This window comes from Castor canadensis, chromosome 9 (genome assembly GCF_047511655.1).
Source record: "Castor canadensis chromosome 9, mCasCan1.hap1v2, whole genome shotgun sequence".
NCBI classification, from domain to species: Eukaryota; Metazoa; Chordata; class Mammalia; order Rodentia; family Castoridae; genus Castor; species Castor canadensis.
In genome coordinates, this window is record NC_133394.1 from 74,001,540 (window position 1) to 74,027,460 (window position 25,921).

At 34.6% G+C, this 25,921-nt stretch overlaps 1 protein-coding gene across 5 annotated transcripts in view; it reads left to right on the forward strand.

Annotated features, from left to right (window-relative positions):
* Positions 1 to 25,921, forward strand: part of Fstl5 (follistatin like 5) — a 749,493-nt gene that overhangs the window by 663,329 nt on the left and 60,243 nt on the right. For all 5 annotated transcript variants that reach the window (XM_074041710.1, XM_074041709.1, XM_074041711.1 and 2 more), the window contains 2 exons: positions 1,560 to 1,667; positions 6,607 to 6,731. In XM_074041710.1, coding sequence (XP_073897811.1) covers positions 1,560 to 1,667; positions 6,607 to 6,731 — 233 coding nt within the window. The remainder of the gene's footprint in view (positions 1 to 1,559; positions 1,668 to 6,606; positions 6,732 to 25,921) is intronic.

The window sequence follows — 25,921 nt, forward strand, 5'->3', positions numbered from 1 at the left end:
AACCTTTACAATACTGAAACTCGAATAGGCCAAGTGGCTGCTCCATACTCTGGAAGACTACAAACATTAGTATCAGCCAAAGGTAAGTGGAATTAGTTGTTGGAGTAAGCTGGTGTTCACCCACAGAGTAACAATTTTACCCAGCAGATCCATAAGTCATACTATGGCCTCATTAGCAAGGGAGAAAGAGACAAAGATATCCATAGAAAAATGCTTAAGGAGGTTTTTTCAGAAGTTCCTTAATTGTTTTAATAATGCATGAATACTGAGGATTTCAAATGCATAGTAAGGTTTTAGAAAATATGTATTAGTAAGTCTAAATTTCCAACATTTAAATTAAAATAAAAATTTCCATATGTCTGATTACAAATTTAATTTACTTACTACATACCCACTGAGAAGACTGTAGCACCTGGACAATTCTCTAAGGCTATTCAGCAGAATTGAGAAAAAATGCTTTCATTATTGGATAAAGTTTGTTTTATTGAATACAATTTATTTTATGTTATAAAATTAGAAAATATATATAAGTAACTACCACAGGAAATTACTTTTAACAGGTGTTAGCTGTTGTAATATAAATAGCTTAAAATTAAGGTGAGTAAATTCCTGGCAGCAAATTTTCTAGGGGTTGTGTTTTAAGTAAGTGGTTACTATTGTAAATATTAGCAGAAAATGTGAATTTACCAGACCTAGTGAAGTACAAAAACTATTGCGTCTTTTCCTTTCTGTTTTTTCAGATTTCTCATTAAGGAAATTAAATTAGGTGACCAGTCATTAGAGTTATAACCATATATCAGATTTTTGGTGTTTTAATGTTATGTGTTCTCAATTTCCATGATCACATGAAGATGGTGAAAATTAATAATACAAACGTAATTTTCACTTGTGTTCAATTCTGTGCTAAAATGAGCATATTAATCTTTTTTATCTTGAATTTCTAAATGGCTTATGCTCCTTGACTCCGAATTTACTGTTCAAAACTGCAAATAATGAACAAAACATGTTTGAGCAAAGGGTGAAATTTGCAGATTAATCAAACAGGGGCTTAGAAAATTAGACCACTGGCAAAATAAAATTGTAATGTGACACACAGCTCTTCATAGTTCCTGGGATCTTCCATAATTTCCAATCTTGCTTTAAACTAATTCTTCGGTCTGAAAGCTTCCTTTTTTTTAAAAAAAAATTTTTTTTATAAAGTATTTTTAGATCCAGTAGATTGAAAAGTACTAGAAAAATCTACACTGTTGTTAGTCCTTACCTCACCTCAGCCCATAGTTTTTTTTTTCTTTTCTCCTTTTATTTTATCATTTTTACATTTACTTACACGTGTATGCATTGTTTGTGCCACATCCCCTCCATCATGCTTCCGGACATACCTGTTCCTCCCTCTTCTTCTCTGATTTTGTTGAAGAGAAAACATAAGAGATAATAAAGACATATTGTTCTTGGTAGTTTGTAATAAAGATAGCTATACAGAGAGATTCCTAGCATTGCTTCCATGCACTTGTGTACTGCATCCTTTATTCTTTATTTTATTCAATTCCTCTTTGTTGCAGGCAGTGATCACAGACCCCGTTCCAGTGAAGCTACACTATGATAAATCACATGACCAGGTGTGGGTGCTAAGCTGGGGCACCATGGACAAGACTTCACCCACACTCCAGGTAAGTAAGTCATGGTGGATTTAGCAAGCGGGGTCTTTAAACATCTGGGTGTCTCACTGGATATTTATAACCAGTTGACAAGAATATTCTTCCACCTGCAGTTTTAATCACTACTACATCTGTGTGGAAAAGGAAAAAAAGAAAAAGCTTAAGTACTCTTTTGGGTTGTAAAAAAGAATAATTGATGGTAACAAAGTTGCTGCCATTAGAAAAAGAAAAGTAATTTATTTAGTTTATCATAGTCTGTCTTCTTTTGCTATAACAGAATTCCTGAGACTGAGTAATTTCTAAAGCATAGAGGTATCCTTTGACTTATAGTTTCAAAGCTTTGAAGTCAAAGTGCATGCCAGCAGCTTCTGGTGATGGCCTCCTTGCTGCATCAAAACAGGGCAGAGGGCATCACATGACAAGATTTAGCATGGAAGCCAGAGAAGACTTACTTGTGTAAAAAAGCCACTCACTCAAATAGACGACCATTCATTCATGAATAGATACATGCATTGACCTCCTAATCTGCCAATCACCTCCCCAAATTTCCCTCTCAACTGTGCTGTTGCAGGGGCCAAGTTTTCAACATGTGAACTTCTGGAGGACACATTAGGTTTCAGCATTACCTTTCAACAGCTTTGGTGGGGCTATGCGATAGAGAACAGGAGAACTAATTAGACAGCAAGAGCTTCAAAGTAGATCTCCATTTCTTTCCAAATGTATAGTATTTTTATTATATGTGCACAGGCTGATGTTTAATTGGAGAATATTCTGTGTTATTCTTGTGATATTTGCTTCTGCTTTGAAGTTGTTTATCTGAGAACTTCACAGACACAGAAAAAGAAAAATATGCATTTTGATCATGATGACCCTTTGGCACAATCTTTCGATTTTTGCTGTTATAAATTTAAGAGGAAACAGAAAGGAAGTTGAAAGAAATGTTTAGCTTTGAAAGTGTGTTTCAGACTGTTTCTCAATGTGCTTTTTGATCATACCACTGGCTTGAATATGCCTTTCCTTACAAGGCCCTAATCATTTGACCATTTTCAACAAAGTATGTGGGATGCAATATTTTTGTTTTCAGTCACTCATCACTAACAATATTCTTAGTGTTTCTGAATTACTTTCAAGTGTTGCAATATTTAATTCACAAATGACAGACCAATTGGAATGAAGTATTTAATTAGCTACCACATGATGGCTCATTTTATATTCACTAGAAATATGTAACATCTTAATCTTTTGAAATACAATACAGTACCTCAGTTATCTATTTTGTAAATGAATCAACAACAAAATTTGATGTCTTAAATCGAATTCAAGAGCGATTTATCCATAGCAGTTCTGTGTGGGTGTGATTTACATGAAAACAATTTTTTCATGTAAGTTATGTTAATGCTGTTACCTTTAAATTATCTTAAAGCTTAACAAACTTTAAAAAGCTTAAAATTTTAACAATTTTTGTAAAAAAGTGAAGTCTCATATTTTCAATGTACTATAATGCTTCATAATCAATCCCTTCCTTCTCCTTTGATCCTTTTACTTGAATAGATTAAAAACTTTAGAACTATTGACAATACTTCCATGAAATTATTTAGATAGACTTTTTACTGTTATACAGATCCCACCAAAACAAAAAGACTTTCTAGAGATCTTAAGTAACTTCACACACATTATGTAGCCATATAAGAGTGAATGAATTTTCTCAGAATGACTAGCAAAAAAAGTTTAGCCTAATGGAATGTAGAAAATTTTAGAAATATTTACTGAGTGGAAGCACAAGCATCATATCTGAAAATGCAAAACAAATGTAGAAATTGAGAATTATCATCAAAATAGTTCGTATAAAAAAGGTTATTTACATACAGTTTGATAGGATGATTAGATAGACGATAGATGAATAGCTTGCTAGCTAGCCAGATAGACAGACAGATAGACAGATAAACTGACAGAACCGAAAGTCTCTGGATGAGAGAATAGACTCTATTATTGTCATGGAGCTGGCTAGTTTGTTTCCCAGCTTTATCAACATTGAGTCACATGGTGAGAGACTAATGCACCTCTTCCCATGCAGCATGATTGCACTATCAGGGCAACCATGGAATTACACACTAAGGTTTTTAGGCTTCTGGAGACATGAAGATCATAGCTCTGGAATGTACATAATCTTCTTGGGAGAGAAGGAGCAGATCAGTGGCTGGAATGTCAGTAATAAAGTGATAAATCTCAGCTCTCTCAGGAGCAATTCACCACCACTAGCCTCTGAAGCCCTTTTGTCATCCTTTAACTAGGGTTGTCAATGCCCTTTACTCAGAAAAGCCTGACTCTGCAGAAATGTCAAAATATTCATGGATAATTGCTTCCCAACAGGATTATCAGGAAAGGCAGGCAAAGGAAATGGATTTAAGATATTTTTGAAAAGGGGAACAAATACTCCTTTGAAGAAAATGAACTTATGAAACCAAAGCTACAGGCTAGCCCTTATTTTGGTTCTAGTGTTCTTTTGCCCTATTGGTAAAAGAATAGAGTAGGAAAAAAGTTTGATGCCAGGCTGTGAGGGCTAAATATTTTTTTATACCATTACAGTGTATTTTACAGAGGCACCCACTGACTCAGGAAAGTGAAAAGGCATTTTCTCAAGAATAGAAAAGCTCTCCTTAAATTTCCATTTTGTGTTTTTATTTCAAACATTTTTGCTAATTTTGAAATCAAAGTAAATAATTTTGTGATATTTATCATTAACTAATAAAAACCCATACTGTTATAATTTTAGGTATGTATGACAGTAATTTTACATGTAGTGTTCCTATGTGAATTCTCAAAGTTTTATCATAGCTATATTTTTCTTTTCAAATGACATCTATGCTTTATGAAATTTTAAGAATTGCTATACTAAAAGTCATGATGATTGTGTTTTCAGTAGTTTTATAATCAGTATATAATGTCTTTTCAAAAGCACAGTAATTAGAGAATATTCCTATTGAGAGACTTAGAAGACAGTACTTCCATTTTGGTCCTAGTTAGGAAGTCAGTCTCAGTGTAAGTGGCAGCTCTGGGTTTGTGGAAGATATCACACAGAAAGAGCCCAGAGCAGAAACTGGAAATGAACACGATTGTTGAAAGATTGGGCTCACTAAGTTCAAAATAGAAGTGTGTACCTTTGAAAGCAATTATTTCAGTCGTGAACCTGACAGTCCACCCTGACCTACTCAATTCTGGCAGTGTGAAGGACCTGGAACCATTAGGGAACAAGGTCCAGACTGAAAAGAACTAGGGATGTGGCACCAGTTTTACTATGACCCAGGATTGTGATGAGCAGGGCCCAAAAACAGCCTAGCAAATACACCTGAGTGGGAGGAAATGAGTTTGCACTTATCAGTACAGTTGGTGTGGTAATGCATACATTATGGCATTGCTTGAATACTAAATTTTGTGATCCTGCAGTCTACTTGGAACACACATTGGCACATAGCAAGCCCTCAGTAAGTATTACTGCTGTTATTAGTCTAAGTTTTCTTAATTTCCAATACGTGCAGCTGTATTTTGAGATGTATTTACTGCTATACTTCCAAGGGGGAATTTTTTGGAGAGCTCCCTCCATGTTATTGTTGATCTTTAATAAACCACTGTAGGCATTTTTATGAATATCTAATATATAGAAAGTGTCTTTTTAGCTAAAAACCTTGCTTCTTCCCTCTTCTGGGTACATGGTTAGGTAGAGCCATGGAGAACCTTCAGTGACAAGAGTAGATATCCTGCCTAAGCCCCAGGAAATAGACGTGGAGAACAAATCTTCCATTTCTAAGCTACTAAGACTTTAAGGCCGAGTTTCTGTTTTACTTATTTTAACCGTGACTAGGTTAGCTTATTCTGTTATGATCATTTAGTTTCAATGAACATGGGAATTTTTAATGGAACTAAGTTTTTAGAAATAATAAAATTTTATGTACTTCTGTCATTAAAAACCAAAGTAAAAAATATAATCTTGAGAGAGCATTATTATTTAACTTAATAATTAATCATTATCAATAATTAATAACAATTAATAATTATTAATATTAATTATTAATATTTAATTGTTATTAATATTAATTATTATGTTAAATAATAGTGCTCTCTCAATATTATAATAATTAATTATTAAGTTAAATAGTTAATAGTCAATAGTTTAGGAAGTTAATTTGGTGGTCAGGTGTAGAAGTATTTAAAACATAAGGTTTGAAGGCAGGAAAGAAAGAAATCCCTTTGAAAGGCTAACACAGAACAGCAGCTGTGGCTTCAGTGACAGCAACAAGGTTTTAAAGCTAAATGTTACATATGATTTATTTTGGAATTTACCTGACTATATTGCCAGCTTTGCTCTATAGAGGAATTTTTTTCTGATACCTGATTTATATCACCCGTATGCTTGTTTTTATTTTCCTCATTAAACAACATTAGCAATTTTATAAGAGAGAATTTGCTTATGTATGTAAGTGTCTAGGTGATGGGGATATGTTCTGAGAGATGCACACTTAGGAGACTGCTACCTTGTGCAAATCTTACATATTGTACTTGGAAAAACAAAGACAGCTACAGTCTCACCAGCTATAATAGCTTTTGCAAAATCCAAGACAGCTACAATGCCACCAGTGTCTAGGCTGTGTTTGGGGTTTGTTGTTGACTGGAAGGTTTTTATGTGGCATATGGCACATAACACATGACTGTATTTTGTATTTTAAGCATAATTTTATGAAGGCACATATTTTCCACTTTTTTATAGAACAAAAAGTTTCCATATTGAAAAATAACAGATGATTGCAAATTATAGTTGGCTTAATTACTAATTTTGAGGAAGATAATAAAGAGCCTATACAAACAAGTATAGGAAAAATTATCTCTAAATAAAATGAAGCCTCATAGTATTAAGAAAATGCACCACTCATGACTAAGCATGGCGTGTTGTGTTTAGGTAATAACCCTGGCCAGTGGTAATGCGCCTCACCACACCATCCATACCCAGCCAGTTGGAAGGCAATTTGACAGAGTGGACAATTTTTTCATTCCCACCACAACGCTCATTATCACCCATATCAGGTAAGTGCTAAGTTGAATGACCAACTTGTTAAGATTTCTCTCTAATTTTAATAAAAGACACATAAATTATAAAACAGTTTAGTTATAAAACAAATACAGAGATATAATTGCACATGATTAATTTTATGTCATCTGCTTGTTGTACTTTTATTTATCAATGTTAGTGATGGATTTCACATTGGATGTTTCTTTTCATGCCTAATAGGGAACTGAATTTATCAAGGTTAAATTGTACTTGTTATTCTTATTAATGTTAATTGATAATCTTTTTAATATTTTTCTAAGTTGTCATAAGGGTCCTTTTTCCTAGGTTCTTGCAAAATGCTGGCATTTCTTGAAAAAAATAAATGAATTAAATGGTGGAATCTCTTCTCAAATTGGGAGAATGTGTATTGAACTGGGCATGATGAAACAGCCACAGCCATAGAAGTCTACTCAGGATATTTTTATAACACTCTTGTGTGATTGTTTGCTCATCCTGAAATTCATATAAAATTGTACTGGGAAGTACAGTGAGTTGTTATGTAATTTTTGAGGTCTTCATTTAATTTATTTGGTCAGACATGTTGGTGTTTTCCATTTCTCTATGTATTTGCAAGAAGTGAAAAAGTACTATTAACTCCTACTGCTGTCACTTCAGGGCTTCACAGCAGGGGTCAAACACTTGCCTGAAGGTGAGTTGGGCACTATGGCAGCACACATTTGGGGCCATGTGTGATTCTGTGTTCATAGGTGTAATCGGCATGTTGTCAGAACACTGCTGCTCCAGATTCTGTATGCTCATTACTCAGATGCAGTGGGTGCTATGACCAAATAGAAGGCACAGTTTTATTTAACTATTTCTACATGTCATGAAAAAGGCTGAACATCATGATCCTGGATCGTTCTGAGTATCTCTGTTTCTTTTAATGATATGTAGTGAAATACACGAGGGTCTAACCAGCACTTTGTAAGTATTTAATTTACTGATAATAAAAATTAAATTATACCAATCCCATCTGCACAAAAAACCATATTTTAATAAACAAGAATGATCATCAAATTTCCTATCACAGCTCTAAGTAATTATTCCCTATTACTTCATTGAAGACTAAAAATTGACATACATCTCAAAAACTAAGCTGTTAGTTATATAAAGAATAATTAGTGTTCATTCCACATCAGGAACATCTGAACTACAGATCTGGTCTTTTCTCCTACTAACTTCACCTACTCTGCTTCTAACCAAATTTGTAATGTGTACAAATATGTATAGCTAGGATTGAATTTTTATTAACTGTTTTTCAGAATTTTACACTACTTTCTGAATGTTGTACTCCATAGATATTTCCATGCCAGGCAGAGGTCTGGCACATTATATGTGGGAATTTTTTTTATTTGGTAGGAGTGGGATTTGAACTCAGGGCTTCATGCTTACAAGCAGGCACTCTACAGCTTGAGCCACACCTCCAGTCCATTTTCCTCTGGTTATTTTGGCAATGGGGTCTTTCAAACTATTTGCCAAGACTGCCCTCAAAGCACAAGACTCCTGATTTTTGGCTCCCAAGCAGTTAGGATTACAGGTGTGGTCACCGGCACCTGGCATGTGTTTAATTAATATTAATTTCCTCCCTCTGGCTCTGCAACATGTTAGTCTGCTTTTCTCTCAAATCACATCATCCTCATTATCAAATATTTTATATCTTCAGTGTCTGAACAACTCCTGGGCAAGAGTCAGATTTCATATCTTCAGTGCCTAAGAAACAGTTCAGAGTAATCCCTGGTTATCATAGAAATGGAAATAATGAAGCAAGACAGTATCATGCTGTGATTTGATATGAAATATTTATTAAACATAGCTTATAAAAGCTGATTAATTTCATAAAATTTGGGAAGTTCACTTCTTCAGAGTGCTTAAAATTCTCAACACTTCTAAAATTCTTGAAATTCTAACTCAGGTCCTTTTCAATTTCCTTAAGAATCTGAATTCTAGGAAAGTAATTTCTATGTTCAGAATATCTGAGAATAAGGGCCTATTCCCTGTACTGTACTTCCTGGGTTTTTTTCTACAGAGTAAGACCTTGCTACTGAAATCCCCTTTTCTGATTTTAATAAACTGAGAGAATAAATATCTCTTTCTTCTCAAAAGAAATCAGAAGATGATGTGAGGGCTAGACATGGGATAACCAGATACAGCAAAACGTTAAGTACACTGGATCTTAATTAAATGTTCCTTAAACCGTTGAGCTCTGGTTACTGGAGCAAGCTTGAGACCCAGCTCTTTTCTTTCCCAAAGAAAGTAAACTGAAGGAGACCTGCTGGGGGTGAGAGGATATGTTGTACTTCTGTCTCAAAAAAGCTCCCACAGTTCACTTTCTGAACTTTGGAAGGGGATTGTGTGCTCTCTACAGCACAGTGTCACACCAACATGTGAGCTGGTTAATTGCTCCCCCAAGTGTTGAAGGATCATTTTAATAACTTAAAATTTAGTTAATAACACAGAGATGCTTTTATCATATTTATTGACAATATAATTATGTAAATCAGCCTATATGCTTATGGATTTTTTAGGAAAGTTTTTTTAAAAAATTTGAGATTATAATCTGCAACTTTACAAAAATGGCTCCTTTGAATATATTTAATAAATTATATTTTTCACATCAGAAGTTTGTTCCATGTTTCAGCATTAACTAAGCACTCATTTTCAGAATTGTGTTTAGCAAAGAACTTCCTTTAAAAACTTTGAACTGTAATTGGGAATCTGAGATCAGGAGAATGGAAGTTTGGTGCCAGCTCAAGCAAATAGTTCAGGAGACCTCGTCTCAATAAATAGCTTTGTAAGATGGCACACATCTGTCATCCCAGTGTCATGGGAAGCTCAGATGAGGCCAAACATGGTTCCAGGGCAGCCCAGGCAAAAAAGTTGTGAGGACCCATCTCAACAGAAAAAAGATGGGCATGGTGACGGAGGGAAGCTTAAAGTAGGAGGATTGTGGTCCTTGTTTCCCTGGGCAAAAAGCAATCTAGCTCCAAAATAACCATAGCGAAAAGTACTAAAGGAGGTTTTGTTCACGAGTGCTAAGCCCTGTTTTCAAACCACCGTAATATATTTTTTATCTTTTGTATGTAAAAATAAACAGATAAAATTTTAAGGGTCTGTTAAAATGAGGATATTTACAATTCTTATAAGAATCAGTTATGTTTATTTAATGTAACAAATATTAAAATGAAAACTCTTTATCTTTTTAAATCAAAACTGTTTTTCCAAATATAAGGAAACATTTTTCATTGTTCTCATAACTGTACCCAAATAAGTAGGTTATTATATAGCTATGTTGTCAAATTAAGTTGAAATTACAATATCATTACATGGAAGCAGACATATTTGAATAATATGGTAATTCTGTTAGTCAAAGCGTTATGATAAGGCAAATGCATAGTGATTCTTGTTATCAATCTTTTGAAATTAGCCAAGACATTAGAAAGTAGTTAAAAATAAGTTAACATTTTTCAGAAACAGTGCTTACAATTATTGTGTTAAGCCTCAAAGCAACAAAATCTCATAAAGCATTGGCATTCACAATTGTTTTATTTTTGGTACTATCCTAAAAAAAGAAAATTTTGAATGTAAATTTCTAGTTTTACCATGTGTGAACATTGCAGCTTACCAGGCAGGTGCTGGTAGAATTTGCATAAAATGAATGAAAAACAATCATCATGGCCATGATAGGTCATATTGTCATATTTTCTTTTAATGTCTGGCTAAAAATTAGTGGGGTGAGGAGAACTAGCCAAGAGGAGAAACTGAGGAGATGGCAGATATCAATGAATGAGTTATCATTTTTTTTCAAAGCACTTTCCTGAAAACCATGCTTAATAATTCTTCTTGGGCATGGTATATTTTTGGTAGTGGAGCAATGACAATGAATTCTACATGGAGGTCAGTGTGGAGCAACAGTGGGGAATGAGGTACAGCTCAGTGCAGGGCCTCAGGGAACAGAATGGAGGCAAGAGTGTGCAGATGGCTTGTTTAGCAGTTAGGACCTCTTGTGAAACATGTCGGAAAGAGGATAAAAGCAAAATACCTTTGTCTGGGTTGCAAGGGAATAGCTAATGTTTAGGTCACATGGTGATACCAATGGTAATTTGTCATGGTTTTCACTGACTAAAACAATGCCTTTGATACCATTTAAGTGCCATTAGATGAAAAAAAGTAGAAAGATGTCCTGTCCTTTCTATCAATTTCCTTTTCTGTCTCTTCTGTTTCTTCTCCTATCTCTAAATTAGGACTCAAGTAAAAAAAGAAAAAAGAAAGAAAAACCTTAATCCCATCTAGCTGAAATATGTTGCTGTCACCTGGCACAGAGGACATTTCAGGAAATGTAAGAAGGAGAAGATTTTTGAGTTATGTATCTACTTCCAGGACTAGTTGTACAAGTAGTAAGGGAATATAGCCACCTAGGTATTGCTGATTTAGGTGCTTTGAAAACATACCTATCCTTGAAAGCATGATCCTAAAGCAACTGGATTATACTTCTCTAAATTTCAAAGCATTCCCATGTCTTTGGGTTACATTCCTCTAGAAATGGATCTTTAAAGTGCTCCTGGTTCTTAAGATGAAAATATGAGAGGGTAGAAAATATATCTTTACTGCTGTCTTTTTTCCTTTATGGATAAGCTATACTTTAATGTTTGTGCTTGGGAGGGTAAGTGTGTGTGTGTGTGTGTGTGTGTGTGTGTGTGTGTGTGCACATGCATAATTGTGGGGGTTTTTTTGGGGGTCATTGATTACATGACAGGTAGTAGCACAAGTAGAATAGAACTGTAAATCACAGTGATGAGATCTTCAAGGCAGCACACATTAATGTAAATTCTTGAACATGTCAGTTTTTCTTTTTCTCTCCTCTGGACTTGTCCTGCTAACAACACAACCAAACAAATACACAACCAATGTTCCATAGGTTTCCTGATAACAGTCTTCCCTACCATATCACATACTCCTAGATGATGCTGGTCTGGACCAATCTTAGAGTGGATTACCATTCAGTTTGGGAGGTCTGGGAAAGACAAGGTATCTGGAAAACCAAATGAGTGCTAAGAGTGAAAGTGCTTGCAGTCCCATGGGCAGGAAGTACCAAGGGGTACGTGTTTTAGATTGACCCTGACCCCAGCCCACCGTGGCTCCAGCTTTACTGTAAGTGGTGCAGTGACCTGAAATGAGAAGCAGCAGACTCCACCCTGTAGTCAGGAGAGGAGCCTACAGCGTGCTTGTCCTGTTATAAATTATAGCTAGGACATGATTAAGAAGGGATTGGGTTTGATATATGTTTCCTTAAAGCTCCTCCAAGGGAAAAATAAGCACTCTTATGGAAGTGAAAGTTAAAGTATATCATTCCCCCTCATATTTTATCAAATTTGTTAAAGCAAAAATTATATATATGACTAGCCATATATCAAGACAACTCTACTCTTCTGACTTGATTCATGGATAGGCCAGGTATGTGGAGATACAATGTTAGCACTAAAATTTTCTGTTTACTCTTGAAATCTTAGCACATTACAAATGGAAAAGACCAGTTATTCAATGATATTTTAAGATAAATGTAATCTGTGGATGACGAGCCAAAATTAAAATTGTTTCAAAAATTTTTTTAGATAAAAATCTCACAATTCAGTAAAGTGCATTATTTTTACTACATTCATTCTTAAATGCTAATTAAACTTACAAAGAAAACTAAGCTAACAAACAAAAAGGGGTCTGAATATACCAAGAATGCAGATTCTGTCTATTCTCTGTCAAACAATGAACGCCTGAAACGTTCATAAGTTTGAGACTCTGCCCTTCCTTTTCCCCAGTACTAATTTCTTCAGTCCCTTTCTCTACTCCAGAGAAAAGCCAACTTTGAATTGGCAGGGCATGTTGTCTCATGGGATCCTCCCATCCCCAGGGCCAGGGTGCTATTTGTAAAGCAGAAAACATACATAAATTGTTTATTCTCAAAGTATACAATACACTTTGACACATGTGTGTGCACATATATCTGCAAGCCATTGCTTACTAACCTTCCAGTGTTCATATATGGGCAGTGTAAACACTGGATAAATTTCTTCCTCTTATTTTGAAAGAAGTAAGCATAGTACACCTTTTGAGCGTTATCTTTCATGTCATTGTGCCTCTTTTTCTTAGAATTGCTGGATCTGTTTTTATTTCAAGCAGTACTTTCAACCATTTTTAGCATTTAAATCCATCCCACACATTGAGTGTAATGCTGAGAGACAGAGAAATTTTGAGTGCTTGCAGACAACGTGGGGTGTGTGTGTGTGTGTGTGTGTGTGTGTATGTGTGTGCATTCTGTTTGTTATTTTCATTACTTTCTGAGTTACAGTTCCTGTCCACTTCCCTTCTTCACCTCTGCCCTATATTGCCAAGGCTGTCTCTGCTCTATTTGAGCCTTGTTTACAGAAAATTATCTAGTGACAAAGTAAATGAACCAAATAGGACAGGAATTCCTTTGAAAGAACAGTTAGATTAGTAACCTGCATTTGCTACAGAAAATTTTTGTTGAATGAGGTAACAAGGTTGGAAGTAAAGAGCAAACTATTATTCAAATATGGAGATTTATATATTTAAAAAGGAAGTGTTTTATACAGGTATTATTAGTAAGCTTTAAGCTGTAGGATTTAATAAAGCCTCTAAATAGATTCATTTTATAGCACTTTTTACTGAAGGAATCAATGGAGCACTAATAACACATAATTTAGAAACACTTCACATTGCAGATCTGACTCTTGAGTTTTATTATGCAAAGTAAAATCGCTCTTGCTTCTTTTCTCAGAGGTCCTTATGCTAACTTATCAAATTGTTTGTAAAACATAGGGCCTTGCACTTGAGATGAGCTTGCATTTTCCTTAAAACACAGCTGTGGCATGTGTATGTAACAAATTTCTAGACACTTTTTCTCCCTTTCCTCACATGATGTCTGGGTTTGCTGGAATCATAAGTAAAACTTATTTTACTATAAACACCTAAATTATATGATTTCGAAGATTACTTAGCTGTATTTGCCAAGTAAAACACACACTCATAATAATTAAAATGTGTGAAGAAATACAGATGCTGTTTTAATTGATGATGGCTTATATCCTGATAGACTTGAGGTAGGCTGAAAATATCTTAAGTCAAAAATGCATTTAATGTACCTCAACTGTAGCACATTGTAGCTCAGCAACACAGAGCAGTGGTTTACCTTGTGCACATTGACCAGATGTTTTGCATCATGGTGGAGCATCCATAGCACCTAAACCAAAATATGAAGTGTGATTTCTACTGACTATGCCTTGCTTTTACACTGCCATAAAGCTGAAAAATCATGAGTTCAGTTAGCATAGGTCAGAACCATCTGTACATAGGAAGTGAAGATGTAATAAAATTGATACACCGCAAAAGAGGAGCAGAAATCCTTATGGAAAACTTAATTCCATGGCCTATTTCATACTTATGTTTAATAGAATAGGCACTGATATTTTGGATCAAGCATATAAACCATTAACAAGTTCTCATGAAATTTGTGTAAAAAAAGTAGTGAGGTTATTCATTCTTCCTATTGGTAACTGGATATATTATTTTTCTTTGCAAGACAAAGGCACATAGTATATTTCACTATAGCATCTTATTTTATAAATTCGTGAGCTTTCACTGGATGAAATTCTCGTTGAAAAATGAAAACTTTAAGTGCAGAAATATGTAACATATCACAAAGTCTCTTTTGAGTTCAAGCTCTACTGTGGCCTAACAAAGAAATAATATTTAATAAACAACTTTCTCTCTTAGAACATATTGTATACATTAATGACAACAATCAATAGAACATGTTGGAAATTTTCTGTAAATGTAGCAAAATGCTTACTTTATATCTTCGTCATTTTTTAAATTTTGTTTGACTGCAAATGCAAGGTTAATATAATTGCACAATTAATGACAGTGGCTATGTGTGAGTGTCTTTTGAAAGGTAATATTGATGGGATTGATTTTCCTGCTTACAACGTAAAACTAAAAATTTTTCATTGCGGATTCAAATAAGTTATTATTTTGTATCATTTTATTTTAGTTATAAACCTATGGCCTTGCTTCATGATAGCTATTCATGTAAAGAAAAGAAATTACTAATTATTGTGAGTCAATCAAGTATATTTCAATAAACACATGCCCTTTTCCTGAAATTATCAAGTGTATTCACTTGTCAATGTTTACCTGTTAGGCATAGTGTTTTATCTCTTGTTACCTTTTGGAAAAACAATCAGGTAGTAAAATGTCAGGTTTTAGAATTCTTAATGTTTGATTTTAAAAATTAAATACTGATATGGATGTCAGAGAGCTTTTAAAATTAACTTTCTATAGTAAGTACTTCATATGGAGAAAGTGTTTATTACATCTAACATTCTAACATGACACCTGCTATGAGTCAACTGAATCCAACCACGCCAATGCATTAAGAAAGCTGGACAGCACAAAGTACCACAGCATTGTTAGCCTTTGGTGAGTAGGGCAGAACAATGGACCATGGGCAGTCTCATGGACTGAACAGGAACAGATGACTTCCAGGAAGTAGGCATGACCTTTGTTCTAAGGGGACTGCTATATCTGCTTAATTGAGTTAGCTATGCCCCACGTCTCCTCTGTACATGATTAGACTGAGGTTGGGTCCAATATTTCTGCAGTGTGGAAAAATTCCTTCTTCATAATTATATAATTTTGGATAAATATAAAAAATTTTCCTCTTTATGATATGGCAATTTTAAACAAAAGAGAATCAGTACTTGCATATCCTGTGAATCTAGTGACTAACTCATTAACTGAAGTGAAGAAAATATTAAAGTAACCTAGATATGTTTTCCTGATAAAGTAAATCAAGATTATCCAATTTTGAGTGATGGGAAATATCACTTATTTTTAATTAGTTAATATATATGTTATTTAATTTCCATTTAAAAACTTAGTTGTGTGTATTAATATCAAGCATGTCGAAGATTTTAAATTTTGAAGAATTTTTAGTTTAAAAACTTGATAAAATGAATATAATTAACCATGGTAATTATTTTTAAATGAATTATTGAGAAAGGTAATGTGAACAGTTTTGGTAGATCATAGATTCTTGTATCTTTACACTGGGTAAACATTCTTTTCTGTTTTCTTACTTATGCTTTGGTTTGTTTGGCAAACCAAAAATCTCTACTTACCTCCATCCAAAACACTATTCACATCAAGAAGTACTTTATTCTAATTCAAAGATTTTGTGGGGCAGTAATAACTTCTTAAAAAGTGCAAGTGGACTGCAATAGAAACCCATGACAACTGTACTTATTTTGAGAGGTAAGATCTTTGCTAGCTTATTATTTTGTGTGGTGAGTCTTTGAGAGTTCTCCTACATGGATATCATCATTATCAGAAGTCTTGTGAAAACACAGGCACACTAACTGATGTGTTAAACTTTTCCTGATTCTTGACAGTGCCCTGTCAACATGAAACTAAGATGTACTGAAAATCCTTTTGATATATCTACTACTAATTAATTTGTTTTCCCATTTTTGACATTTTAAAATGCTTAGAAATATTTTTGAGCCAGCACATTTTCAATTACACAAGTGATATATGTTACATGTATTTTTCCAGTTGCAAGGGATATTATTAAAATTTCTAATTCATTTGGAAGGATTTTTCCTTCCAGCATATTTGTAAATAACATATGAATAACAAAGTTCACATTTTGTTGTAAATCCATAATGTTTGAACAGATTCACTTTTTATTTTGAAAAATTCAGATTAATTTCATAAAGATGTGGACAGAAATATGTTAAGGATTTTAGCAAGAAATGAATGAAAATGTTAATCAGGCCAGGCATATTAGAAGTTTACTAGAAAAATAGGCAACATACATAGTACAATTTATTTTTATTCTGTAATATTGAGTTTCAACAACAATTTCCAATTTTCTTCTTATTGTAGAGGTATAATAATCATTTCGAGTGTTTTCTATGAGATTCTTATTTTAATGTGGAGAGTAAAGTCTGAGTTCATAAAGTGAGATCTGAGTTTAGCACAGCATTTATCTGCCTTTTGGTTGTGTAGTTGTGTCTTTTTACTGTATGTATTATATATGCTAATGGTGATTAACACTGAACAGTTACAGGCTGCCAGATTCTGAGCTAAGCAATTTTATTGCTCTGCCTTATTTAAATCTGACAGCTACATAAATTTGTATCTGTATTCTACATAAGACTAAGTCACTTAGTAAGGTGTTGTAGCCAGCTAAAGTCTCAGTTCTATCTAAATATATTCTTAATACTTAATCCATTGCAGTATTCAAGTCTTCTCCACTTTCAGGGTAAAAATCTGAAGACTCTACACCTTACCCAAGCCCACCTTACATCATTCCCCTCTTTACTGTACCTTTGCTAAGACAAACTCCAACTCAACTCCTCAAAATCACCCTAAACCCTATTTTCTTGCCTATCTGCATTTATTTGTAGAATCCACCTAATAAATCCTGCAAGACTCATCTCAAAGCCACCTTCTATGAATGCTATAATTTCCCTAATGGAGTCCTCTGGGTATTTTGAATTTTCATTTTTTCTCAATTGTACACAATGCACACAGAAGTAGGCTTTGAGACCACACAGAAAAAAACTGGAAACCAGCTCTTCAGCCCCTTTGGGTCTTTCTAGATGGTATTTAATATTTCTTAAATCAACTTGATTTTCCTCTTCCAAAGGAAAATGGCTTCAAAAGGAACAGAGAAAAAAAATATGTTGTGCTATCTCAGTCCCCATGGAGCCAGCAGTATCTTCTTCTGTCAGCTCCTGTCTTACATAGCTGCTGATTAACCTCTCCCCTCCAGTCTCCAGACAGCCTGGCTAAGCTCTCTCCCTTCTCTGCTTACACAAAGCACTCTTTCCTGTTTTCTTATATTTTTCATTTTCTCCATTCTTCAGTTCACTATACATGGCATCAGCTGTACCTAGGCTGGTGAAACTCTACTATAGAAAAAAACAAAACAACTTTCTATGGCATATGAATTTAAGTACAGACTGCCAAGCCTGCTGCTTTAGTAGGACTAACTCCTAATACTGATCTGCAGACATCTTAGGGTGCAACCTAGGGGAACCAGGCATTCCATATTGTCCTGCTTTCACTTAACTGGTCATTTTGTCTAACGTGCTCTTTCAGATTCTTCTTTAGATCCTCTTAACTTCTGTCAATCTCCTGGCCAAAGTCAAATGCATTTTAACTCATAAAACTTTTCCTGTTCCTCTAGTCATTTATGATAACATTCTCCTCAGGTCTTCCCTCTTGTTGAGGTTATCCAACCTCAGTTGTGTGCACATTTCATTTACTTATTCAATAAGGATGCAGTAGACAGTGACTGTTCACTTGCCAGGTGCCAGTGCAAGTTCCAACAGGAAGCTGAATATGGATTTTGTCCTCGTTTGCTGTAGTGCAATTCCAGTGAATTATTTTAATAAAAATTTCAACGTAAAAGTTTCTTTAAAAGTAATTGACCTAAGGATATAGATTTATATTCAGATTCTATTGCTTATTACAGTGTGATTCTGGGTAAAATAGATTGTGGAATAAGTGTATGTTAAAAACTATGTACTGAGGACTCTGCCTTCTTATTGTAAGCATGTGAATTTTGCATGCTCAAATCCTTTATTTCCATACAAAAAGTACTTTTCTTAGTCTCTTGTTTTATTGTTACAGAGGGATGACTGTAATTATGATTGTTCTGCCGATTTTTCTTCATATATTTAGCGCTTGTGTTAGACACGTACACACTTAGCAGACTTGAAGCCTTAGCTTTTCCTCATTATGAAGTATTCCTCTTTTGCTCCTTTTTAAACCTGATTTGTGAAAGTTTGTGCCATGTCAACTTGGCTCCTTTGGAATTAAGTTCCCCAGAATCTTTGTCTCTGTACTGCTCTGAGCTAGAGTTGGCCCAAAGAGAAATTAGATAAAAGGGAAAATTGCATGAGATTAGAATACCTTATTCTCTTAGGATTGTGGTTGGGTGTGGTTGCAGACAGATGGAAAGGAGCTGGTAGCATCCAGTTTTCCCTGACTCTCCCTTTTTATGTGTCTAGTTCTTGGCAAAGGCATGTGCAAATAAGCCACTGAATTCCCTCTGGTCACAATGATTATTCAGTCACACACAAGTGACCCATCCAGAGCCTGGTATGATAATAACACTTCTGGAAAGAGACTCTTGATTATTCTGTAAGATGGTCTAGACCTTCAGAGCTGGGCAGCTGGTTTTGTGCCACATGAAATCTGGGTCTGATGCCAAAGACAGTGCAGAGCCATCTTTTCTTCAGATGAAGAAAAATGAGTTAGAATACCCTACTTAGAACCAAATCCCACTCTGTTGAATTGATCCTAACTTTAGACTGTCAGCCTGTGAGCCCCCAGACTCCCTTTGGCTTAAAATGTTTGTATCAGATTTTACTAAGAGAGTCTTTAAAGGCTCCTTTTTGTTTAAAATGCCCGTTATTCATTTCACGCAGTTTTGTGCAGCACCTTGCATAGGTGCTGACACACAATTGGTTATTATTTCCCTATGATGATGAGTTGATCATTGTGGTATCCCTATATCCCATAGGGGGTAGAGTAATTAGGACTCAATGCATTTTTATTGAAAAAGAAGGAATTTAGCAAACACTGTCTGCATGTCTGGCTAACATGGTGATCCTTAGTAAGAGAAGAAAGTACACGGAGCTAAGCCATGATATGTTAGCTTACTGGAAATTTCTGTCACTTATGTTGCACTGGAAATAGAGTTGCTAGCTGTTACTCACCTGTGTAACATGGTATGGTGACTGCTCTTGTGGAGTACATTTGGGTCACTTGAGTCAGCTAAAGGGTAACACAGACCTATGGGATTTCCACCTGCAGAAATTTCTCAGTATCTTTTAAATTGCAACAGATATAAATAGGGAATCTTATCCCTATGGCTTATAAAAAGCATAATTTTTCTTAACAAGAAGTTAGAAAACTAGCTCTGTCAGGATAAATGGAGGAACAATATAGTTTTAAAGAGTTTATTTGAAAAAAACAGCGATTCATGAATTAGAAACCACCAAACTGAAGGTAGCTTCTGGTCTTGATGAAGCAGTTCAAAGAAAGGGCTTATATAGGATGAACAGGGAGCAAAGAAAATACTTGATTCGTTGCAATGTGCAAATAACTTTTTTTGTACTATCCCTTTGGAAAGTCCCTGGTTGTTAAGTTAGTTGGTAGCTTCTGACTGGTGGAGCTTAAGGTTTGTTTTTTCTTTAATATATTGAATAGTCCAAATTTCCCTTATGTTAGGCACTAGCCTAAATTAAGATTTGCTTATGTTCACAAATCAAGCAAGGTCAGGTTGCCCCATGACAGATCAGCTCTGTTTACTCAGGGATTCTAAGGCCTGGTCTTCAGTTTATTTTAACAGTGCGAAGAAGAGAACACTCACAAGGACTTGCTCAAAGTGAAATTTTTTTATTTCATTTAGAATTTGACTGAAACTTGTGACTAAACAATCTGTAATTTCTTCTAAGCTCTAGAGAACTTATTTTTTTTCCACTCAGGTAGCTTTCATTACAAAGCTTTTTTGAGATTTATGTCTTTTATGTAACTCTGAAAATGCCTTAGGAGGTATTTACTCAGTGATGGTTTTATTCAGCTTCAAAGTGATAGGTACTAGAGTTAATATTTCATTGGCTTCTTAGTTTTTATTTGGTATCAATCTCATTTACAGTAATGTGGAATGTTATGTTATCTTTATAAATAAGTTGGTAACTCAAAACCACCTTTTGACTAATATTTCTATAAAAGGTACAATTATTTTTTCATAAAATGAGATGTATTATACTGTAAGAGCTCAATGAAAATAACATCTACAATTGACATTGAAATTGAATACTTTTACCAAATAATTTATAAAGCTTAAGAAATTTTGCTTATTTGCTCATTTTAAATTGGAGTTTTAATATTGATCCTCTAGAGAGAGCAAATCAAATTCTTCAGCAAGAAAGATATGGAAAGTGCTTCAAAACCAAGGATTTTTCTTTCTTTTTTTTCTCTCTCTTTTGTGTTTTTGTTACTCACAGGCATTCACACAAGCCCTGTGTTTACCTCCACTAAGAGTTTTATATCTGATCACAAATATTTGCATAAAAATTTTGCAACAAAGATGGCATGGTAGAATTCTAAACAAATAACTGACAAATAAGATACCAGATGATTTTTCTTAATATCAGTATCAAAATAATTAGGTAACAAATATATGCTTACTACATAATAAGTACCAGGAAGGTAAATGTTTCAACACTCTCATAACTTATTAGTCAGCTCAATAGGAATCTCACTGTGGTCTTGCAGTTATTTCTGTCATGCTCAATGTGTCTACTGGTCTAAAATTTAAACCTCAGTTCTATAATGTGAGTCACCTGGGAACCTTCGAAGTAAAAAGCCCCTATAGTTGAAATCATAGCTATAATGGAGATCATTGTTTCTTCAAGGCTGAAAAGAGGAAGTGGTACAAACAAGACTTGAAATGTGATGTCTGGCAGGTCCAGAGGAAGGTCAGTGTTTTAATGAGAATGACCAAGGCAGAAGTATTGGTAGATGTTCTCTGAGAAACTCATAGCAGCTTGAGGAAAAAAATACAGAGCCTCATTCTGCTGGAAAAATGAGGTTGTCAGACTTTCTATGGATCTGTAGGGAACAAGTAACAAGTCATATCACTCTCACCACTTCTCTGCAAATATGGAGGGAACAAAAATGTGTTACTTGTTAAGTCGCTTAGTGCTCAATGCAATGTGTTTGCTTTTTATGCCTTAGATGGAATAGTATGGTCATTTTATTTTCTTCTCAAAAAAGTAAAGACAAAAAGTATCCTTGTCATTGTGAGGTGACTTGCAACATCATATCATTCTTCTCTGACTCTAATAACATTAGCAGATACTGTGCTGTTTGGAGTCACCAGTACCTGTCAGGACCCTCAGCTTCTGAAAATATCAACAATCCATCTTCAGTCATTCATAGAAAACGTGTCCAACTAGGGGATAAGACAAAGACTAACTCAGAGACAGCACATATCGGCCATTATTTGGGAAACATGAAATTACACACAAAGGCATATCAGTGATTTAATTTTAACTTCTGAGTAATAAAAATTTGAAAGTATCTGTTGGTTTAAGATCACTCTACATATACACATATTTGTACATGGTAACATATGTAAGTGCATTAAGTAATCAGGGCTTGTTTAGAGCAGGAATACACCAAGTGTCATGTATCTTAATTGGTTGGCAACTATCACCTGTCAGTTGTCTGGTATGATAATTGTCATCTCACAGATAACCAATTTTTTATTGAGTGTTTAATCTGTGAAAGGCAATCTTTTATCCTTCACGTTTTAACTCTTCATTAATTAGAACCACTATACTCTTTCCATTTCATGGATTAGTAAATAAACTCACAGAGAAATGTTATTAGTGGTCCATATAGAAAAGAAATCTTTATGGTGTGGTTGCAACACTGTGTGTGTCTTCTAAACCACTTTGTTGTACCTCCAATTCACTCATCCACAAAATCAAGCACACATACTTGCCTTCATTTAAAATCTACCCTTTCTTGGTTTATATGATAACCTTTTCTTTGATCATTTGTTTCTTTGTTTTATGGAGGAATGTCAAAATTATTATTTGGTCAGATATATTTCTTAAACTTGTTTTATGGTCATTCTTTTAAGATATGTACATGTCAATGTACAATAAATTCCATGCCAAATTATAAGTCATTGAATTAAAGTTATATTGGTTTTAGTAGATGTTATATAATAATTAGGCAGCTACTATATTCTGGTATTTTCAATACTTTTATTACTCCCTTAGGGAAAAAAACATGATCATTCATTATTTGCATCCTTATCTAAGAACATTCTTCATAGCTGCCATTGTATTAAAAAAAAAACAGAGATCACAAATATTTCTACTCACTGGAAAATAATGCTATCATAACCTTCAGAAAAGATCCAACTTTGCTTCAATTTCAAGATCCAGGAAAAGGACTTTTGTTTCTAATTTATTATATCAGAGTATACTGCTTATTCTTTCAAGATAATACTTCACATATGATAATTAGTCTGTGAAAATTGAAGCATTTAGAATTTGTTAATTCACTACAGTAGACTCATTGATTTAATTTTACTTTTGAATCCTTGTGTAATAATGATATACTTTAATCCAATTAAAGTGTATTTTGCTCATTTATATTTATGAATTCTAGAACTGAAAAAGAATCCCACGTGTTCTTTAGACTTTCATAAGCACTTTTATCATGGGATGTTGTCAATACACCATTCTGTAACCATCTAAGAAGCTAATTGGGTTGTCTCAGTTTTTTATCAACAGCAAAAGATAAAAGTAGAAATTAAAAGGCAACTTATAAAAGATTTGAGATAAAATGCTTTTGTTGAGAGGGATATTCATTTTACCATCAATGCATCGAGTACAATGAGCTGCTCACTTTTTTCTAACTAGTTGTTGTTATTTTCTCTCTGGTACATTACATACATAAAAGCAAAAAAAGGAATTCTAAGCTTTGGCCCACTTATGGATAAATGGGAAAAGCCTCAAATGGCCAGAGGGGCTCATAGGAAGAGAAGCACTTCAGATGGCTCAATATTCTCTCTTTTACAGACAGCTATTTGACTTAAATCTCCTTACAGTCACAGACTTTTATCAGCATTTTCCCTCATCCTTCTTGCTGTTAGAAACTCATTTTTGTTAGTAAAGTCTTCTTTTGCACAGATTCCCGGCATTCTCCTTCACACAGCCTTGACCTGTGCAAGAAGGAGGGAAGGAACAGTTTGCCTTTTGCGTCACCTCCTACATTGTCGTTAATGGACCATGGGTCATTAAAGTCCTGCCCTTTGGAAATACACAGTTCTCCATCTCAACTGTAGTTCTCCACTCTAATTGTTTGCTGTTATTTACCAGCATCAAAGCTACCGTTGGCCAACGTACACTAGTTGGTGACCTCATGACCACTTTTCTCTCATGCTAATCCCTCCAAGTGACTTCTATTTCTGTGACAATCCATCTGCCATCTCACTTTCCATATTTACAAGACCAATAAATGTTAATTATTCTATCACCAACATGTATTTTGAATTTGTCTATTTGCCTCTATTACACATTTAAAATTAAGTCATTGCTTCAAATATGGCAGTAATATAATTGTCTTTGAAATAACTAATGAGATTATTTTCATAGGTTTAAGACAATTTGTGACCTAGTGGCTTTCTATTTGTTTTACCCTCACTAGTTGCTACTTATTAATATCCATCTCTCACTTCTATTAAATTGCTCACAGTGACTCACCCTGCCAGTTTCTCTTATGCTTCAAGTCTGTGCTGGCATGATTTCCTTAGTTGAGCCTATTCCCAACTTTCAAATCTGTATTTTCCTAGAATTCTGTATTGAACTCCCATGGTAACTGAACATATTTTTTTTTTCAAGTCTTTTTTTTGTGTTATGAGAATAAGGCCCTTTATAGCCGAATCCTAATCATTGCATTGTTACTTCCCAAATACAGCTCACTGCTTGGCGCCTGGTACGAATTTAGTATGGGAAGTAAGGGAAAGATTAAGTATATTCAACAGAGGTTACTTGCACAATTCTTCAAAAAAATTCACTTGTAATCTTGAAATTACTTAGGAAAAACATTTTATTTTATCCATCTCAAAGGAGCTTGGGAATGTGATGTAATGACTTATGCTTGTAACCCCTGTAGTCAGGAGGCTGAAGGAAGACAATTGCAACTTTGAAACCAGCCTGTGTTGCATAGAAACACCCTTTATTAAAATAAAAATAAGAAGGGAAGCTAGACAATGATGGCTCATGCCATCCTAGCTACTTAGGAGAGAGATCAGAAGGATCCCTGTTTGGAGCCAGCCCAGGCAATTAGTTTGCAAGACTGTATCTTGAAAGATCCCATCATAAAAAAAGACTGGTGGAATAGTTCAAGCCTTAGTATCAGAAAAAACAACAGCATCAACAACAACAACAAAAAACCCAAAAAACAAGAAGCAACAAAGGAAGGGAGGGAGAGAGTAAGAGAGGAAGGTTGTCTTAGTATAGTATGTAGTTTGTAGTTTAATATAAAGACATACTTTGATGTATTATGGTATGTGTTATAATATAGGCATTATTAGAACACTTTTTATAGAAGGAAGAAAGGAAAGGAGTTTGGGTCTGAAGAGTGTATCCTTGTGGTGGAACATGCATGTACCCCTGGGTTCAATTCTGAGAACCACAGCACCCCCAAAATCCTCCCCAATAAACCAAGAGAGATAAGATATTTTTAATCATTCTGAATTACCTAAATGTTTCAATTTTTTGACAGGCTGAATTTGACTCTGTACAAATAAACATACCCACAAGTGGAGGATTTTGGTAAAAAAATTATTTACACATGTATTTTAATGAAGTTTATCCCTCAATATCTTTATAAAACCTAGGAAAAACCTATATGAACCTAGTAAAATAGTTTAATATAGAAACATTTTGATGCATTTTGGTGAGTATTACAATACAAGTATGTTAGGAAACTTCATACAGAAGTGAAGAAGTCCGTTTTGTAGAAGTCAGAGGAGATATGGCCAAGACAGGGATGCTTTCAGAGAAATACAAGAAAGCAAAGCTGTGCATGTGAGGTGGTAGTGAGAGGTTGTCCAGAAAACAACACTTTTCACCTGTTGGTAGTAATCACTCCTGGATGGTTACAGTTTGTTATGTTAGGCTAGCAAGTAGGGAACTGCCCAAATCTCCCAAAGTTGGGAGAAACCAGAAAGGTATGCAGGTCCCTTGAGAATTGGGAAGGAAACAAGGCAGGGACTGACTTGCTTAGGTCTTTGCTCTGTTTAAATGTTTTCATCAGGAGCTGGATGTGCTCATGGGGACCAAAGGGCTAGAAAAATTGTCCTTTCACAAGAGAGCATTCTGCTGAGGCCCTTGCTGATACATAAAGATCTGTTCTTAATATTTGACCCTTTAAAAGAACCAGTGTCATTGTTTATGTTTGCTAAAGATTATATTAATCATTGCTATCCTGTGGCAAAAAGTCTCAGAGTAAGAGTTTGTCGAGGAAAAGGAAAGAAATGTGAGGAAAC